The sequence below is a fragment of the Scophthalmus maximus genome, chromosome 11, assembly GCF_022379125.1.
Source record: "Scophthalmus maximus strain ysfricsl-2021 chromosome 11, ASM2237912v1, whole genome shotgun sequence".
NCBI classification, from domain to species: Eukaryota; Metazoa; Chordata; class Actinopteri; order Pleuronectiformes; family Scophthalmidae; genus Scophthalmus; species Scophthalmus maximus.
Genome location: NC_061525.1, coordinates 16012360 through 16028346, shown reverse-complemented (window position 1 = coordinate 16028346; position 15987 = coordinate 16012360). Strand labels below are relative to the sequence as shown.

The 15987-nt window shown below is 40.7% G+C and overlaps 1 protein-coding gene and 3 non-coding genes across 10 annotated transcripts in view; 3 read left to right on the top strand and 1 right to left on the bottom strand.

The window, feature by feature from the left end:
• The first annotated feature begins 14 nt into the window (after nt 1-14).
• The window catches only part of LOC118298964 (F-BAR and double SH3 domains protein 2-like), a 51613-nt gene continuing 35640 nt past the window's right edge, over nt 15-15987 (top strand). For 3 of the 7 annotated variants that reach the window (XM_035622226.2, XM_035622225.2, XM_035622221.2), the window contains exons 1-3: nt 16-390; nt 4260-4357; nt 15727-15772. In XM_035622226.2, the coding sequence (XP_035478119.1) occupies nt 370-390; nt 4260-4357; nt 15727-15772 (165 nt within the window). In that variant the 5' untranslated portion in view covers nt 16-369. Of the gene's footprint in view, nt 391-536; nt 797-3318; nt 3338-4259; nt 4358-15726; nt 15773-15987 lie in introns of those variants that run through there. The other 4 variants (XM_035622224.2, XM_035622220.2, XM_035622222.2 and 1 more) reach the window with 3 other exon arrangements.
• Nucleotides 11027-11100, top strand: trnat-agu. Its single transcript has one exon. It is a non-coding gene; the product is annotated as a tRNA-Thr (tRNA).
• On the bottom strand, nt 12816-12888 carry trnam-cau. The gene has a single exon. It is a non-coding gene; the product is annotated as a tRNA-Met (tRNA).
• On the top strand, nt 14706-14779 carry trnat-agu. Its single transcript has one exon. It is a non-coding gene; the product is annotated as a tRNA-Thr (tRNA).

Genomic DNA, 15987 nt, shown 5'->3' with positions numbered 1-15987 from the left:
CACAACACAGTACCGTACACCCCAGTCCGCTCAGCTAGCACCGAGCGTGTGCAGCTTCTCTCCTCCTCGCAGCCTCCGTCATAAACCAGGCGTTCATCCTCAGTCATGGCCGCCGGAGTACAAATCTAAACCCCCGTCTTCCCTCCCCGTCGTCAGGAGGGGAGGATTTTTTTTTTCTTTCTCTCTTTCTTTCCTTTTTTTTGAGGGGGCGGGGGGGGGATGAGGAAACAAAATCATTAGTCCCCACGCTGATTTTTTTTTTTTTTTTTGCAAATCTGCATCTCGGAATTTACAATACAATCCCGCAAAAAAAAAGAAGACGAAGAAGAAGAAGAAAAAAGGAAACATCATCCATGTCAATACACCAAAATGCAGCCGCCGCCGAGGAAGGTGAGTGATTTGTGGAGTCCGTTATGTCTGACGCCGCGCTGGACGAGACAGTGACGGATAACAGATTTGTTTTGTGTGCGCGCGCGCGCGCGTGCGTGTGCTTGTGTGTGGCGGTTTTGTTTTATGACGAACACACTCGACGCTCGACGGCTCCAGCGGGAGTGAAGACGGAACGGTCGCTCGGTCGCTAGCCAGCGTTAGCAGCGTTTGCTAGCTGGTGGTCGTGTGTAACCCGGTGACATTAGCACATCACACATCTGGCCGGCCGTCACCCGTCACCCGTCAGCCGGTGTGAGCTAGAGCAACGCGCTGTGGGCTAACGTGAGGCGTCCGTCGACACAGAGCGGCGGGGGCACGTCGGGGACTCTAATGTGATGCTGGACGCGGCGGTCCTCTTAACACATGGGTACTATCGCCTTGGCACGTTAACGAGCCACCAAACATGTTAGCTAGTAGCGTTGAAGTAAACAGCACAATGGGCAGTGTTAGGAGGTGCAGCATCCTTGTGACTTAGCGCACTACGTGTGTGTGTGTGCGTGTGCGTGCGTGTGTGTCGTGATACTGGGACGACAGAAGACAGGGGAGCAAAACAAAAGCTGTCGTTTCTCCACGTTGTGATGACTACACGCACACGCACACACGCACACAGTGGACCAGCAACTTGAAAATAAGCGCGCGCGCGCGCACACACACTGAGGAGACATGCTGACAGAGCCATGTCTAATACTCGTGTATAGATTCTGCATAGGCTGACAAAAGACCACAGTACCCTATAGCTTGTGGTACCTTGTGTGTGTGTGTTCAAGTTGCTGGTCCACTGTGTGTGTGTGTGTGTGTGTGTGTGTGTGTTGTCTTGAAATAGATGCATGAGAGCCAATTACTCTGCTGTGAACCTCTGCACAGTTTTCTCTTAATTACCCCATATTCCCCCAGTGCCATTTACTGTATGATCTGCACACACACACGCACGCACGCACGCACACAAAGCTTGGCCTTGGACATGTCATGTCACGTCTTTTAAAACCCATGCACACACACACTCGTGAACAGGTCTTTCCACTGCAGAGGACGTGGAGGCGACTACGATCGTCTTGTTCCTCTTCTCCGTGTGATCAAGTGCACCATTTAAGGTCGTATCCATTTAGAAAGACCTCATTTGTCAGCCTGTCAGGGTCTTTTCCCCATTTAGTTTACTGTGAAAATAGGGATGTTTCACCCGCTGCCACTGTGGCTGGCACACTCTGTACACTCGGCCCACAGCACCACAGCCAGAGTGCATCAGTATTTGGCTCTCGGATGCTAATAATTTCTCTCCCGGTGCAACACATAAAGCCCCTTAAGTGTTTTGTCCGTGTCTCCGTGCATCTGCTTATGGACTGAGCTCTTCTGACTCTTATATATACTTAAAATGTTGGCTTCAGTTAAAGATGGATGTGCGAAGGAGGTTCAAAAAACAAATATTGTTTCGATATTTTCATCACAGTATCTGTATTATTAATCTATCAGATATTTCTCAACACATACGGGGAGAAAGGAAACTTTATCAGAGAAGCCTTGGCTCAACTCTATTTTGTTAATATGCTGTATTTATTAGTCTTTTTATCCCGTTAGGCCTGGCCAAATACTGACACGTTTTCAATACGTGTCTTTAAACTGATGGTGACATGTATCCACAAGTGCAAACAGCTGCCCAGTATACATATTCATACTTTAATTTAACTGGAGAGAAGGGAACCAACAGGAGAAAGTAAATACATGCCATGCACTAATGTACAATGTATTGTTCAGGGAAACCTGAGAGTTTATCTTGATGTAGATTTCTCCTCATGATCTATTTGCAGTTAGTCATTATTTTTCTTTTATGTGTACATACAGACATTCAGGTTGGTTGTGTACATCAAAATCATAAAATATGTACATAACTGATTAGGTTTCACGACAGGCAACGATAGAATTATTATAGATCTACCTGCTGATCCGTTAGATCTATAATGCTACAATACTACTGGCTACACCAGGTGAAGTCTTTTCCTTGAACTTAACACAAATATATTGATTTTTTTTTTTTTTACTTTTCCTCATGATTAACTTCTCTATATCCAATCATTTTCACCGTCATCTCTCCTAGTTTCACCATCGTCTCGTCTCTCCCTCCTCTCTCTCGCTCACACTTAACATTCTTACCCCTTCTCTCTTACACACAACCTCCTCTCAACCACTTTTACTCTCACTTATCCCCCCCTCCTCGTCTCCCTGTCACCCTCTTCCCTTCCCCTTCTCCACCTCTCTTCCAGTATTTTCCTGTGAGTGGTGGAAGGTGAACTCATTTTGGCCCGATAATGTAATGAACCACTCTCTCCTTATCTTCAGAGACATAGCACATGAAAAAAGGGAGCTCTGCAGTGTGTGTGTGTGTGTGTGTGTGTGTGCGCACGCACATGTGCGCTAGTTTTCTGCATGTTACGTTGATGATTGTTTTGTCTGAACAGAACAGTCACGAATTTGCCCACTGTTCCTTTGGTGAATAGCTGATGGAATTCACCCGACAATACACAATGACCTTCACAGGGTCTCAGTGTGTGTTGGCACGAGGCATGCGTGCGTGTGTGCGTGCGTGTGTGTGTGTATGTGTATGTGTGTGTGTGTGTGTGTGTGTATAAATTGTTTGTTAAGGGCAATCTCTTTGTTTCTACACTAGACAGTGTGAACGAGCGCACACCGTGGTTTACTACCAAAATTAATTTGTGTATGATAGAATTTGCATAATTTACCAATGCACATGTGGTTCCAGTCACCTCTAACTGCCAAGTGCCTCCCTCAGCGTCTCCAAAAGTCAGACAAAACCCTGACACTGATTGTTAACGTTGATGGATTACTGATGGGAGAGTGTGTGTGCGCGTCCTTTTCAGGTGGCTCCAAAGCTAAGAACACTCAAGACAGATGACAGGTGATTGGCAGATAGGCAGACTAATGGGTTTAAATGCGTGTGTTTGTGTGTGTGCCACAGTGACTTGGGGGTTGAGAGAACATCAAATTAAAGTATAAAACATTCAAAATTCATGCCAGCCTCTTTCGCAAAATCTCCATAAATCCTTCTCTGATTTTGTCTTTGTCTCCATCAACTCCTTTTGTGACATGAACTCAATCGGAGAAATCAGACAGGAATAATTATCTTAAACCAGCGCACACGATGACAACAATGTCCCTGATATTTTGTATTGTACACTTCAGTGGAATTAACGAGCATTGGAAGTAGAGCTGGTTGATACTGCTGAAAAATATCATGTAGTGCAGTAAGGCAACATTTTCAAATATGTGAGGATTTCCTGCTTTCTGTGTTATGTGTGGTTTTTAAATTCAATCTCTTTGAGTTATGGACTGTTTGTTGGATAAAACAAGACATTTTTATGATCACCCTGGGCTCCAGACACATTGAGAGTCCAAGGTCATTATTTCCTATAGTCCCCAAAAAAACAACCGAATTGTTATCATCATTATCATTTTGGATGGTGTTACTGCATTTTTCACATTGGTATTTGGCTACATGCAACATTTAATTTAACCAGGGGTGGTCGATATGGCCATTGAGAAAAATAAAAAAATCATCATCAGTTGTTTATGTGTATACGACCTTCAGGCAAGTCGAGACATTCATCATTCTCTGATCTCTTTTATGACTAGGAAATTTTTATAGCTCCATGATATCCAGTAGATATCTAGTTCCATATGTCATTATTGTTATCTTATTGACATATCAATATGGAAGAACAGTCAGTTGTGGTGTTCTGTAGTTGAGTGTGAGATACATAAGGGATGAATAAATGACAAATCCATGACCTGACATGTCTTTTTTGTTTTGTTTCCTCCAGGTCAAAGTGACACAGGAGCTGAAAAACACACACACGGAGCAGATGACAAGACTGCACTTTAAACACCAGACCGAATGTGACCTGCTGGAAGACATGAGGTACAGACGAGTCTTCTCTGTCACAAGCTTGTGCACAAAGCTGCATACATTGTGACCAAAACCTCATATCCCTCATAAGTAATTTTATACCCAGATGACGCTACCTATCGTTACCTACTCCTTTTTTTCGACCATGTGAATAGGGGCCATGTCTTTTCAAAAGCCTCCTGCAACGTCTTGGTTTTTCTTTGGAACGCTCAACCTTACTTTTGTGGCTCGTCTCTCTGTACTGTTTGACACTGTTTGTTTGCTCTTGTGTAGCTGGTAAAAGAGGTCAGGGATGTTTTCTGTATGTTGTGTGGATCAGTCCGCAGCATCATTTGCAAAGTATTGTTTTCTTGTCCACGTCAGACTTTTTGTACCCAAAGCCATGTACAAGCCTCTCTTTCAGGTAAAAGCTCCTCTTTTTGTCTTAGCTGATCTTAGGCCCATGTTCTGTGTTCACTCTCCTCCGTGTTTGTTTGTGTGGAAGAAAAAAAATAATGTGGAAGAACGTCAAGAGACATCCAAATGATGGAAAATGATTTGTGAAAAAGATCAGGAGCATAACATTAAACGAAAGACACTTTTCTATTGTCACATGCTGACACAATCTTGTCTTCGTCCTCCGCAAAAGAATTGAGGAATACATTGACTGCAGCTGCCATATGATTTGAAATCCAGTCGTCGTTGCTGACTGCACACATGAACACAGCCATGCTCAAAAAGAGAGAGAGAGAAGAACTAATGAGTGAGGGAGGAGTGGCATGAGAAAGGGAGAGAGAAAAAAGGAGGAGGGGTACTGTCAGATTTCAGTTTTTTTGAGAGGGACAAAGGGCAGGGAAAATGATGAAGGAATTTCCTGCTGCCCTCTTCCTGCTCTTGGACTCTTTCGTTTCTTTCTTCCTCTCTTTCTTACTTTCCAAATTTCAAACCGTATCTCTCACTGTCATCTTATCCTTCTCTGCCACTTCCATTTTTCTCTCTCTCTTTTTATCTGTCTCCCTCGCTCATTTTTTCTCATCGTGCTCTTCTTCTTCTTCTTCTTCTTCTTCTCTGCTGTGTTTACTCATGATGTGTGTAAGTCTGGCAGTTTTCCCTTTTGGATTTGGCAGTGGGAGGAAAACCTGGTTCCTTTACACGCTCTCATCTCCTGTGTTGACTAAGCATTGATTATTTATGAAAGCAAACTCTCTGCTTCCATCCCCGTCTTTCTCCCTGTTTCAGATTTCCACGCTTTCTCTGCCTCATCTCTCTATGAGACTTGTCTCTCTCTCCAGCTGTTTGAGAACAGATCCCCTCTTTACCGAAGGGGTTTCATAGTGTGAACAAGGCCCTGGTCTCACTTGTGGGACAGGGGGAGGGCCATCTAGGCATATGTAACCACAAAGTGTTGGTTCTTTCAGTCAGTAAGGGATGGTGTTACATGCCACTGGGTAAAGATCTCCAAATTGACTTCATCATCCTCGTGGTTGGAAGACGCTGCCTGCAGTCTTTTCTCAGTACGTTCCTCTTGCCATTAATGTTTTGTAATTTTATCTGATGACACGTTCTCATGGTGGAAAAAAAAAATCGGGAGCAGCATCGTGGTGCAGTGATTGGGAGGCCAGGACTCAAGCCACTGCAGCAACAAGCATCTGCGTTGTCGATGTGTCCTTGAGCAAGACACAGAGGGACTGCTGGTGTATCTTTAGCTGATTTCTGACCCATCGGATTTTGAAAGATGACCGTGAAAAGATCAGAAGGGTTAAGGATATTTGAAAGTCACATCAGAGGCAAGGTGGCCTTTCCTGGCATTAGTGTTGTCACAACCAGCTATTTTTGACTTCCCACCGAAACCAAAAAAGGCGTTAAACTGAAACATTCACACTAAAACAATGAATATCAAACATCTAAAGCAGTGTTTATAGATGCATTAGCTGTGCCACGTTTCTCTCCAAACTGATGTCAATTTTAGGGAAATAACACTTTTGTTTCTTGAAAAGAAAGAGTGATTGCTGCCTGAATTAGCACCAATGGGGTTCTGCTGGTCTTTCTGTTGTGGTCTGTGGAGACTTGATGTGATGATGATCAATCTATTAGTCCATCAACAAAAAGAAAAAAAACCTCAACAATTTTGCTAAACACTGATTCTGCGGTGTGAGGAATGGAATTGGACTGGAGCTATGGTCTGAAATTGTTTATATGGACTTCAATTACTTGGCCAGACTTTCCAAGGTGCTAATGTCATGAAATGATGATTTCTTTGAAATAGCTGGAGCCTGTAGGAGAAGAAAAGTGTGGCCATGTAATGAAAACACTGCTCACACAGACATATATTTTCCTGCGTAAAGCCGACAGTAGATTTTAACACTTAAATCCCAAAAGCTGCTCTGAGGTTATTTACCCTAATTAATCCAAAGGCTGGCTTTAATCAAAGCACACACTCTCTCACACAAACACACACACACACACACACACAGAAATTGCTATAGCCATACTGAATGCAGCATATGTGTTGGCCATTTGTAAAAAAAAAAAAAAAGAAAAGAAAAAAAAAGTGAGAGATTAAGAAAGAAAGAAAGAAATGGCAGTGTCTTTAATCTTCTGGGATCCTCCTGAATTTTTGCTGCACTAGCCTTAGGAGAGAGGATAAGAGAAAGCGAGAGAGGAGAAAAAGATGACGAGTTGGTGGACTCAAGGAGTCAACTTGGTGTCCTCAATCCAGCTAAATCCTTCATACCCTTATGTCTGCCTCAAAAGCAACACACACACACACACACACACACACACACACACACACACGTCTCATACATACTTATTAATGTTATCCACTGACCCTTACTTTTGCTGAATAAGAATATATTTTCGAAGGAGACAATGGAGCAGTGGCAGCTGTAAGTCGTGCATTATTCTTCTAATAGCTTTATGTTTACATTTCGATCAGGAAATGAAACTGAATGACAAATAGGCTTGTCATCATGGCCACATCTGTTCTCGTGATTGTCCAGATGATGGCGTGTGGTTTTACACCAGTGTACCCCTCTGTCAACTGTTAGTTTATGGTGTAAGTAAGATAACTGGTTTTGTGGCCTTGTGTGTGCTTTACGTGGAGGCTGAGCATTGATAGCTGTGGACATGCACTTAAGATGGATGTTTTTTTGTAACTGGACATGGACTAGAACTCAATTCACTCACGTGAATTGACTGAAAAAACTCAAAAACTAGAACATTTTGGGTCAATTTGAACCCAGAATGCTCATTGGGGCTTTTTTCCCCGCTGCACATTTAGAAACAAAATAGACCCAGTCTCGTGTAATATTGATTTCCACCCTGCTAATTTAATTGGGTGGCGTCTTTAATTGATAAAATGACAGCACAGACAACTTCTGCTATTATTCCCTCAATGATACTAAGGGACACATTTGAGTTTGTATAAATACAGACATGGTTCTTTCTTTGTCAAAATGGGACAAAGGTCACCTTTCAGCCTCTACCTACAGGATGCTTCTTTATTTATTTTAGGAGGAAAGTATATTTAAATATGTCACATCCTCACCAGATAAGGTACTTTAAGGAAGTTTGTCATTTGCTGTTGTTTTGGATTTGTTGAAAGGAGTCTTTAACATATCTAATGGTTTTTCCCTGGAAAAAATAATGGCTTTAACGAAAACAACTGGACAACTGAAGCAACCGAAAACATCTCATCAGAGACACATTCTCTTATAGAGCTCTTTAACTAGGGTTCGTCGTTACCAACATGGTCAGGTTTTTGTTGACGGTGCTACATAATCTGACCAATGAATCATCTATATCACTGACTAGCAAGTTGGTTAGATATTATGCAGTATTTCTGTTTCTGTTTTTTCAGTATTTATCTTTGTGCCTCTTGATTTGAAGAAAACACTGTGCTCAATTTACTTCAATGTCTATCAGAACGATGGCAACAGACACAATTTCCTCTGATTGATTAACCGTGGCAGTGCAGTTAGCAGTCAGTGCAGAAACTTCATTCTGTGACTTAAAATGTGTGACATCTACCAACTTTCACTGTGAACTACATCAAAGATTTGTTTGAGGAATGTCTTTGGGTCTCCACTAAGAGATTTGTGACTCGTCTGTTTCAGAAACAAAGCACAATCTCATTGACATTTTCAATGCAGTTCAAATTTTTATTGTTCAGCGACTTTCTAGATAATGTTGACGAAGACAAAGATGTGCACACTCCCAAATTGTTCTTACTTCAGGTTTCTATGTGCTCCAGTGGCTGATATAAAGGTTTTAGTGACTCTGTGATGAGTTTGCATCCGGTCAGACCTCTGGCTTGTTGTGACTTGTATCACAAATCTGTATCACTGTATTTGCCTAAATCAAAATCCTAAACCTTACGCAAAAACATATATTTCCCATAATGCTTTTTAGTTTCCCAAGTTATATTGCACACCAGTTGTCAAAGGGTTAAAAGTAGTAGTTGGACTTTGGATTTTCTTTATTATAAGATTCACTTCAGTGTAAAATCGGCAGAGAATCTGCTCTGCTGAGGCTTGTGGTGATCACGCAGTGTGAAAACATGACCTCCCTCCTCTGCCTCCGCCTGCGTCTCAGTCCGTGACTCATGTTGCTTATCCTGTTGTCACTGATCTCAGTCTGTGTCCTGTAAACCATTGATCTCAGCGGTTTTCCCACGTTTTAACATTCCCTCTCTCTGCCTTTAACCCACGGACCCCTTTGCCCTCAACACACAAACACACACACACACAAAGACAAAGACGCAAACACATGCAGAAAACACTTAATGTCCAGTCGCAAGCACTTAAGTGTTTCCTGTCAGACACATACTCATCTGCAAAACCTGGGGCATTTTCTTTCTCCCTTAAACAGCGTTTTGAATCATGGACCATACATTTCTAAACATACAGATACACACACTGTGGCATGAGGGCAGACAAAGTGGTGGAGTAGGCAGACAGACAGAGAGAGAGAGAGAGAGTCGTGCAGTCATGGAGAAAGATGGGGGTAAAAAAGCTTAGAAAGCCGAGTGCAGAAAGCCAAAGAAGAGGGGATAAGATTAGCAAAGGGTAGACACGTGGAAGTGGAGGGAGGGTATGGATTTTAAGGATAAATAGAAATAGACTGTGTGCTGAAGAATGGAAGAGGTACAGAGGTTCAAATGTTCCTCTTGTCCCGAGATGCATGAATTGTCATACATCAAATGATGTATGACATACAGTACAAATTTACAGTGACACAACAGATCATAATATAAATGTAATGGGCAAACACTACTGATATTACAACACCATTACAACAAGCCTAATAAATAGTTAACCATCCAAGGTGATATCTGAAATGCCTGTTTCTTTTCACTCCGTCTTACAGTAAGAAACGCACAGTACCATACACATATGCATAGTGGGTGTAATATATTTCCTGCTGGTAATTGGGCGTCCATGTTTATGTATGAGGTTTCCACCACAGTGTATCCATGGCAGCATGAAAAGCCTAGACATGTCCAACAATCCCAGAGATGATCTGTGTTTGTTGGTGTGTGTCTATGTGTGCACTGGTGTTGACTTGAATGTTCTAGAGGCCCTTACAAGAACCCAAGTATACTGCAGTGCTAAGACCCAAAAGTAGAAAAGGCTTAATTTGGCAAGAGACCCAGGCTTTAATATTTGCATATTGTGTGTTTTCATGAGCAAACCAGATATTGGAAGTTGAATTGAAAGATTTCCAGCAAACCAAGTGGAAGGACAGGACATGGGCCAAGATTGAAGCCATTAAGTTTTGGGACAGATCCCAACAAAGGTGAAGATATAGGATTTTTGTTGTTGTTGCTTTTTACATTGCATTGCTAGAGTTGACTTTTTATTGACTTGTCTTTTTCTCACAAATTTCCCATTGAATAATGCATGGCCCTGGATGAATAAAACAGGCATAGTGTACTCAGGGGACTGACATCTATGAGTGTGTGCAGTTGGGTGCAGCCTGATTAAATTTAAGGGGACTGTTGGGCCTTGGAGATGTTGTGCTCTTCTGAGGGCCCTTTGAGTTAAATATGTTTTTGATTTTAAATACTAGCTACCGAAAACTGAAACACCTCAGGTCAAATATTCTTACTTTATGAGTCACCACCCACCTTTTCAAATTGCTTTTCAAGTAACAAGGTATCTTGCATGTTCCATCATATACCCAAAATATGTCTTTGACTAGAAATTAGTCTAGTTTCTCAGATTAAAGTCATATTGCATATTGTTGTAATGTTGTCTCTTAATGCATTGTCAATGAATGTCCGGCGCTGTGGCTTAGTTGGTCAAATGGACTGTCTAGTGAATAGGAGATCCCGGTTCAAATCCCAGCAGTGCCTCGTCCCATTGATCAAACCTTTTAAGCAGTGATTACCAGTGGTTGATGTCATTTGCACAGACGCTTGAAGGCTCTTCCATGTTTAGAATGGCTCCAAAAATTGGGGTCAGTTGTAAAAGGCACCTACTTGACGTTGAACACTTTGACCACTGAAACCTTCCAAACATGTGCTATGGTTGTACCAACTACAGTTTGACTAAGTATTTAAGACAAATAAATGTTTGGTTGAGAGGACGGGTATTTTTTTGATGGTTGCGATTTGCAAATTTTACATGAAAAGCATACATTGCCATTCAATGCAAAAATTATATTGATTTGTTCACATCTTTTTCATTCATTGACGTCGGTGCTGTGGCTTAGTTGGTTAAAGCGCCTGTCTAGTAAACAGGAGATCCTGAGTTCGAATCTCAGCAGTGCCTATTTATGGAAATGCGTAAATGAAAGAAGATGTTACCTGAAAGCCATTTTATATTTAAATGGTTAGAATTTGTAACTTTTTACAAGCTACCCTCATATCTCAAACACTTGTACTTTAAGGAAACTAATGTTATTTATTACAACATCACACAACACGATGGTTGGTGGCAGCGATGAGCTTTGACTCCCCCTGGATTCTGAGTGTATTTTCAGACTCTGATTTTGGTATGCTCTGATAAAGTTGTCAATTTGAACAAATCTAAGCAGTATTGTCAAAGTCACATTTGTTTTTTAATATTTAGCAAAAGTTCAGCTAGAATTCTATCTAAGTAGTTTATATTGTATGATTGTACTGTAAAAAAAATAATGGTTAAATTAACCTGTTGTTAAAAGTTGTTTTAGAACAGTGCTGGAATGTGGGAAAAACATTACCTCACCCATTGTGACTAACTGTTTTGGTTACTTAAGGGGATTCTGTAAGGTATTAGGTATGTGTCAAGCACAAACGCTTTCCTTTGCTCCATTGTTTTGGACAATTAAATGGCAATCTAAACTTGTATTTCCTTTTTTGGGGGGATCAAGAGTGGGAGTGGTAGGGGGAATTGATAATGAGTCATGTTTTTGAGTTTGAAAGGAATTTACTCAGAAATCATGGCAAATTGTTCCTACTTAAGAGAATAAAGGATGAGATGGGTTTGTGAAAATGATGAAATTAGATGTCAAACTGAAGTCTGACTAAAAACAAATACCCGTAATCAAAGTCTGTCACTGACCCAACAAATTATAGTGTTTTATTTTCCTTATTGCATTACAGATAGGGCCTGTCACAACCACACGGCAACCTCCCAGGCAATGCAAGTGGCCTTTACTGATGGCAGCATTTGAATTTATGTGATGGATTGTCAATGTCACTCTGCAGTTACAACACATTGTGCAACTGCATGGGCTAATGAATGTTGAACAATGGCTTCTGTCTTTTTAAGTCGTTCTTATCACACTTATATATGTTCAAATTTGACAGTATGCAGATTTGTTTGTGGATGTGTGGTCAAGTCCCCTTTGTTTCATTTTAGTCCCCATGTTTTAGACTTTGTAGTAGCATGCATTATATTTGTTTTTATTTGTGGACATTGGGGGATTATGAAGGCAGATTTTTCCTGAAACATGGTTTATTCTTAGTCGAGAAAAAGTCTTGAAGATTAATTTAGGAAATGTGTGTACACATACATATATCAGTTATATATAAACACTTAAACTGTTAATTGCTATTGCACAAGAGGCTGCTTACATAAAAACAGAGCTCTGTTTGCCAGGACTGCAGCACATTGATACTGACAAACAGCTGTCATTGCTGCTCTTGTTTAGTTTGGAACTGAGGCCAAACATCTGTCCAAGAGTAAGATGAAAGTGAATTTAAATGCCCAGAGTCAAGAGGCAGTTTCCAATAAACAAGTGTCATGTTTTAAAGTAGGTTGACTGCATAGATGGCGTGTATGTCATGTTATTGTAACTATTGTAGTTAAAGGGCTCAAGTCTCCAAATACTTTAACAATTTTAGATTAATTATTGATGTTTGGAAATGTGTAGCATTAAGACATCACAAGGGGTATAGTAGCTGCTCTTTGTTGAGGACTTTGTGGTGTTGTCACTGTTCTATGGAGTCAGTGGACCATTTGTGTTCACTAAGGTATTACAGGTATATCAATTTCAAAATACATGCCCCGTGTGAGGCTCGAACTCACGACCTTCAGATTATGAGACTGACGCGCTGCCTACTGCGCCAACGAGGCCTGTAGAGGAGTGGAGCATGTGTGGATTAGGCTGGAGGCTGAAGGGCAGTAGTAAAAGTGTCAGTGTGCGGGGGAGGGTGCGTGTCTTATTTCAACCAAAATACACAAGGGGTATACACGAGTGAAAACACTAAATATTTGACAAGAAGCACTGCCCTATTTGTTTGAGCAGTAATTAACAGAGAGAATTGGCAGTAATTATGCTGTACGCCTGTTGTCTTCCTTTTTGCGTCTTCCTCCATTGTTTCCCTCCCCCGTTGTTCCTGGATTGTTGCTGTTCCCTCACGCAGTCTGTTATGTGGATTTTATTTTAAGTTACAATGAAATTTTGCACTATAAATCCTGCTATTGAATTTACATTTACATCCTTTAAGCCATTTTAGCAACTAATCAAATATTGCTCCGTGCTTTCATGTGGTGGTGGATATTTTTGATTGTGGGTGAGAACCAATTTTGCGTGCCTGGAGAAGTGGTTTCTTCTTGCATTATGTAAAGTATTAATGTGCACTCAACAAATAATTTCTTTCTTAATAATCAGCAGTTATTCACTTTAGGATTTTCTAGTCTCTGTCTTGTTTTCATGGCACCTAATCAACATTTGAGTCTCTTGTACCGCCACACAATACAGATAACGGGTCTGACAAAGAAGTCACTTTCACAAAAACCTGGTCCTTCTTAACAAAACCTCAACATTGATATAAATGGGGAGTGCCAGGTGGCTTCACTCTGCTTAAACAATGTAGCCTCATTCGTACCCAGGATACCTCTGAATATGACTGATCGCATCTCAAATGCATCTTGGGTGCGTTCACACCTGTACCTAGAGCTGTTGACTTATGATTGGATGACCCAAGAGGGATGTTAATACCAGCTGTGAACAGCGCCTTGGTTTTCATTTGCATGTGAAAACACCTCCTAACAACACCAGTCTTTGTATTTGAAAAGATCTCCATCCACACTGAAAAACCAGAACAATAGGAAAATGGCTTGATCTCTTCTACCCCTCAGTTGGCAGACGACAGAAGTCATTAAGTCTATAACCTGAGGCGACATCCTCACTAATACATAGTTTTTTAAAAACACATCACTTCTGCTACATTTACGCCTGGTTGTATATTTTAGTATATTTTAGCTGGTTGTATTCTAGTTTTAAAGTCTCTAAAACAAGACTTTTGTAAAGGGCTGGGCGATCTGGCCAAAACATCATGTGACGATCTTTTGGGATAGAATCAGGAGCCACAGTATGAATCACGATTTTTCTCACTATCTAGACTATCCAAACAAAATCAAGTGAGCATATTATGTCAGAAAAAGACAAATGAAAAATAACAGCACCACCAGCACAATACTTAAGCTTCCACAGTGATTGTAGTGATCACGTAGTTATGCTGTCTGCAGCAGAATGATTTACTGAAGCGTTATTTTCAATACTCATTACAATCTAGAGTAATACAAAAATTGCGCCCCCTCAAGTAATCTTGAGTCTAGATTTCTTCTCTCTGGTTCATTTCTGCAGTAAAGACGTCAGGAGACGCCTAGAGCTAGTTTTTACTCGTCAACAATTAATTTCCTCTTTTGCAGCTGTCTTCACAGACTCCTGCAGGTTAAACTGGACCTAACAAACACTCTTATGGCTGATTAACCGTAAAAGACTGACTGCAAATCATCAATTAATTTTATACTGCTTTGAAAACAGGCCTTGTAAAACAGGACAGGAAGACTTGGTGTCCTTACTGAATTTTGCCTTTATCCTGCCTTCTGTCTTACATTAACAGCATGTGTTGTCAAAAACTTTGATCCCTTCAAACAGCATACATGGTGCTGTGGCTTAGTTGGTTAAAGCGCCTGTCTAGTAAACAGGAGATCCTGAGTTCAAATCTCAGCAGTGCCTTTTCCAGCAGTCCAGCTCAATGTATCTTTGTGATAAGGTTCAGAATGTATGAGTGGTTACAGTTTTATAACACAGACTTATAGTCTGTACTCATTAAGTATGTTACAGTCTTATAAGATAATTGATAAAATAAAGATAATTCACTTAATTATGTCACCTAAAGCTTTCCTTTTATTTTAGAAGCAACAAACTTGTGTTGATCCAAAGTAATCTATTTCATTTATAACTATTTTTTGTTACAGCCTTGTTTTGCAATCTTTAAAAATAATATATCTTTTGTAAAACAGAGTACAGGGACAAGAAACAAACAAATACATATCTCTAAGGAGATTCTAAGTAAAAATAATACACAAAACGCAACATACTTCAGTGTATGGTATGTGGAATATCACAGGCCATCTAAAACATGGGAACAGTCATTTTCATTTGAGAAGAGATGTTACTTGAGTGCCATATTTAGTCGTTAAAAGCTAAATTTATTAAAAACTATGCAGGTAAAAATGGATGCACACCTGGTGAGGTCATCACCGGTATGGATGCCGCTTTGTTCACTCAGCACACAGACATTATCTGACCGTGTAATCGTATGTATGATTTTATGTTTTTCATTCCGCACATTCCTTGAGTGTGATAAGAGCTTTCACCGTCTCTGTTTGTCAGGTAATGTTGAGAGGGCAAGAGGGATGTTTGCAGGGGTTTGTTCATTTTGTCGGAGCAATTTGAAAAGATATTTAAAGAACCTATCTGCCAATAGAGGGACAGGAAGGAGACAAGTAATTTCTCTTTTGCATAATGATGGAGACCGTGATTCTTCTCCTCAGACATATGAGGAGACTCTCAATGTAAAACATCAGATTTCTAGATTTGTCTGTCTTTAATATGTATACATATATTTCTCGTCTTCACCTCCTGCACACACTTAAACAAATCTCTGTCCCTTTCTTTAGGAGCTACAGTCTGAAAAAGGGACAGCTGGAGAGGGACTATGCTCAGGTAAGACTCATTTGACTTGAATATGCGAAGAATCAAATGTTTGCAGAACTGATTGAAAGTTGTCGAAAACTGAAAAAGTGAATGAAGGAGTCTCACGGAATCCAGACCTACTAATATCTGCCCATGTTGAAATACAGCTTCACATTTTACATTGTAAGCTAAACTGCTATACAAATGTAGATGCTTTGACTGTAGAAATTGAAATTACAAACACA